Here is a 3650-nt window from a genome sequence, read left to right as displayed (position 1 = left end):
CATGTATTTTGTATATGTATGTAAACAGCATCAATTACAAATTGATTAGATGAAAGAATAAGGGTAATAAGGGATGAAAGGACTAGAATTGGGAGTGGTGGTCAAAGGAGATTTTAGTCTATCTGGAATGCTGTATTACTTTAAATAATTTCATATATTTGTGAATTCTTCCTAGCATTAAACCAAAAAAAATCATAAAAACTATCACAAAGATTTATCCACATTCTTTTTTATTCTTCTCATAGAAAAGGGGAGAGAGGAGAAAATGATCACCTTCTTCATTATATTTTGTTCAGTCTTCCTAAGTATAAGTATTTTTCCTGCCTCTGGGATCATACAGCTTCTAGTTTACACTCCTCTTAGAGTCCTACTGTGTGATTTGTATTAGAGATATGCATTTTTGTCACTCCAGTAGACTATAAACTAGAGTAATGGCCACTTTAAAGTATTCTTCAAGCCTAGTAAATAATTCACTTATAGTTTTCCCCGCTACCTACAGAGGGGTCCATACGGCGTTGTTCTGGATTCCCGTCGTAACTTAAAGGGAAACTTTCACAATGTCCGGAGCCCTTGATGTCCTGCAAATGAAGGAGGAGGATGTCCTTAAGTTCCTTGCAGCAGGAACCCACTTAGGTGGCACCAATCTTGACTTCCAGATGGAGCAGTACATCTATAAAAGGAAAAGTGATGGCATCTACATCATAAATCTGAAGAGGACCTGGGAGAAGCTTCTGCTGGCGGCTCGTGCCATTGTTGCCATTGAAAACCCTGCTGATGTCAGTGTTATATCCTCCAGGAATACTGGCCAGAGGGCCGTGCTGAAGTTTGCTGCTGCCACTGGAGCCACTCCAATTGCTGGCCGCTTCACTCCTGGAACCTTCACTAACCAGATCCAGGCAGCCTTCCGGGAGCCACGGCTTCTTGTGGTTACTGACCCCAGGGCTGACCACCAGCCTCTCACGGAGGCATCTTATGTTAACCTACCTACCATTGCTCTGTGTAACACAGATTCTCCTCTGCGCTATGTGGACATTGCCATCCCATGCAACAACAAGGGAGCTCACTCAGTGGGTTTGATGTGGTGGATGCTGGCTCGGGAAGTTCTGCGCATGCGTGGCACCATTTCCTGTGAACACCCGTGGGAGGTCATGCCTGATCTCTACTTCTACAGAGATCCTGAAGAGATTGAAAAAGAAGAGCAGGCTGCTGCTGAAAAGGCAGTGACCAAGGAGGAATTTCAGGGTGAATGGACTGCTCCAGCTCCTGAGTTCACTGCTACTCAGCCTGAGGTTGCAGACTGGTCTGAAGGTGTGCAGGTGCCCTCTGTGCCTATTCAGTAGTTCCCTACTGAAGACTGGAGTGCTCAGCCTGCCACGGAAGACTGGTCTGCAGCTCCCACTGCTCAGGCCACTGAATGGGTAGGAGCAACCACTGAATGGTCTTAAGCTGTTCTTGCATGGGCTCTTAAGCAACATGGAAAAATGGTTGATAGAAAATAAACATCAGTTTCTAAAAAAATAATAATAATAATAATAATTCACTTATAGTAAAACTTCAATACATGTTTTTGGACTTATTTCGAACTAAATTAAAGGAATTAAGAGAAGAGTACAAAATAAGAATTGCCAAATTAAGATATTAATTTCCACAAAATGACATTTTAAAAGTGGTAATTTTCATTCTTAATCCCCATGCAATCCAGGCAGTTGTAATGTTTTCTGACCACCTCCATTTCCTTCATAGGCAACACGAAGTGAAAGGGGCTGGGTTGTGTGACTACTGAGGAATTAGTTGGTCTGAAGAGATCTTTGTTGATTGCTTCAGTCCACTAGGGGGCACTCTAGGATCTCCAGAAATGAAGACTTTTTCTGATGGTCCCAAAGGATGGAACAATTAAAAGAGGAGACAAGGGGGCTTGTGAGTCAGTCAAATCACAGATAACAAGAAATTGCAATGGAATGGGGGGCAGTGCGTGTGTAAAGTTCATCTTAGGTTTTCAGCTCTGACATTCTATATAAAACCTCAGAAAGTTGGAGTTCATAGGTCTATGAATCCATTGTGAGGATGATTCTGTAAGTAGAGGTAAGGGAATTGGAGTTTTACTGGGAATTGGGAGGATGGACACTCAATAGAAAACATCTCTATTACATATTTTCCGTTTTTAAATTTTTATGACTAAAATTCCTGAAATTCACTGACATGGAAATTATTCCAAAATACCCCTGATATCTGATTTCTTCATATATCTTCTCTGAGACTAAAAAGAACAAGAATAAGCAGGAAAGAAGAAAATAGGAAGGAAATAAGGACCAAAACCAGAAAGAGAATAGAGAGGAGAATATTTAATTTGACCAGCAATATGTGGCCTGATCATAACAGCTGTGTGGGCCTGCAGGGTGTGTAGGGAAAGGGCTGGATGGCGTGGGAGAGGTAGAAATTAAATCAGGGTGGATATCACACACACATCCTATTTCTCTTTTAATCAAACAAACTCTAGTTGGAAACATTTTCTATGCAGAAAATCTCCTGATTTCAAGAAATTGTATTTATTTCTAAATCCACCATGCATGCTATCAAAAAGTTTTCCTTATTAAAATTTTCATATAATTGAATCGTACAATTTTCTGTCAAACTATGTAATTTGGGCTTCCTATGATTCTTCAAGGCTCTACTTTACCCAGCTGAGACACGGATTCGTCTCAGATGTATCATCCTCTTTCTTCACATACTATCCTACAATTTCTCTTACATAAAGTACTGTATGGAAAAAAAAAACCCTATAACTTTATACATTGGAAATATTGGCTCTTCCTCCCTTGCACTATTCCCACCCACAGTTTTAGAGAGATTACTCTGCAGTCTCAAGGGTCACTGCTGGTGGAGTTTCCTATTTAGATGAATGACAGAACTCAGGTGTGATTGGTGCTCAGGGAGTCTGGTGCAAACTATTGACTGTAAGAACAAGTTTTTCTGGACCCAAGACTTGACCCCTTCCAGAGCAGGGGCAAAGGTACTCCAGCAACCAGGCAAGGAGCCATGGAAAGGAGACTGGGAGCTCTCTTGGGGTTTCTGTGGGTCCAGGTTTGCTGTGTGTTGGGCCGTCCCAGATGGGGGCTGTGGGGCCCCCATGTTCCGTGACTGACAGGGGAAGGAGGGGAAGGGAGGGAAGGGAGAGCTGACACAAAGCTCCTGGACTGTCCTACAGCCTCATGAGTGTTTCTAGGGATATTTTACAGGTTTGGAAACTGCATCAGTGATTCCTTAGTGACATAATACATATTTGCTTTTCTCTTTCTGAGCAGGGGTGAGAGGAGTGAAGGTGGAGCAGAGTCCTTCAGTTCCGAGTCCCCAGGAGAGAACTAGCTCTACTATGAGCTGCAGTTTTTCTGCCTCTGTGAACAATGTGCAGTGGTTCCAACAGAATCGTGGGTTGGCCTCATTAATCTGTTTTTCATGGCTTCATGGATGAAACACAATGGAAAGTTTTGGTTAAAAGGAAACTCTAAGGAGCTCTGTGGTACCCTACACATCACAGCCACCCAACTGAAAGACTCAGACACCTACTTCCCTGCAGTGGAGGCACAGTTCTCCCAGGAAATCTGTAGCCTGGATCTGAACTGCAGCTGGGCCTGCAGCCCCAACCCCTACCA

At 42.8% G+C, this 3650-nt stretch overlaps 1 protein-coding gene across 1 annotated transcript; it reads left to right on the top strand.

Annotated features, from left to right (window-relative positions):
* Nucleotides 1-469: 469 nt before the first annotated feature.
* On the top strand, nucleotides 470-1518 carry LOC101004457 (40S ribosomal protein SA-like). The gene has a single exon (XM_017961637.3). It carries the CDS (start codon nucleotides 558-560, stop codon nucleotides 1338-1340), a length of 783 nt encoding a protein of 260 aa, XP_017817126.2. The 5' UTR covers nucleotides 470-557; the 3' UTR covers nucleotides 1341-1518.
* Nucleotides 1519-3650: the final 2132 nt, after the last annotated feature.

The sequence above is a fragment of the Papio anubis genome, chromosome 7 (assembly GCF_008728515.1).
Source record: "Papio anubis isolate 15944 chromosome 7, Panubis1.0, whole genome shotgun sequence".
NCBI lineage: Eukaryota > Metazoa > Chordata > Mammalia > Primates > Cercopithecidae > Papio > Papio anubis.
The sequence above is the reverse complement of the archived record's forward strand: the minus strand, read 5'-3'. Positions and strand labels throughout refer to the sequence as shown.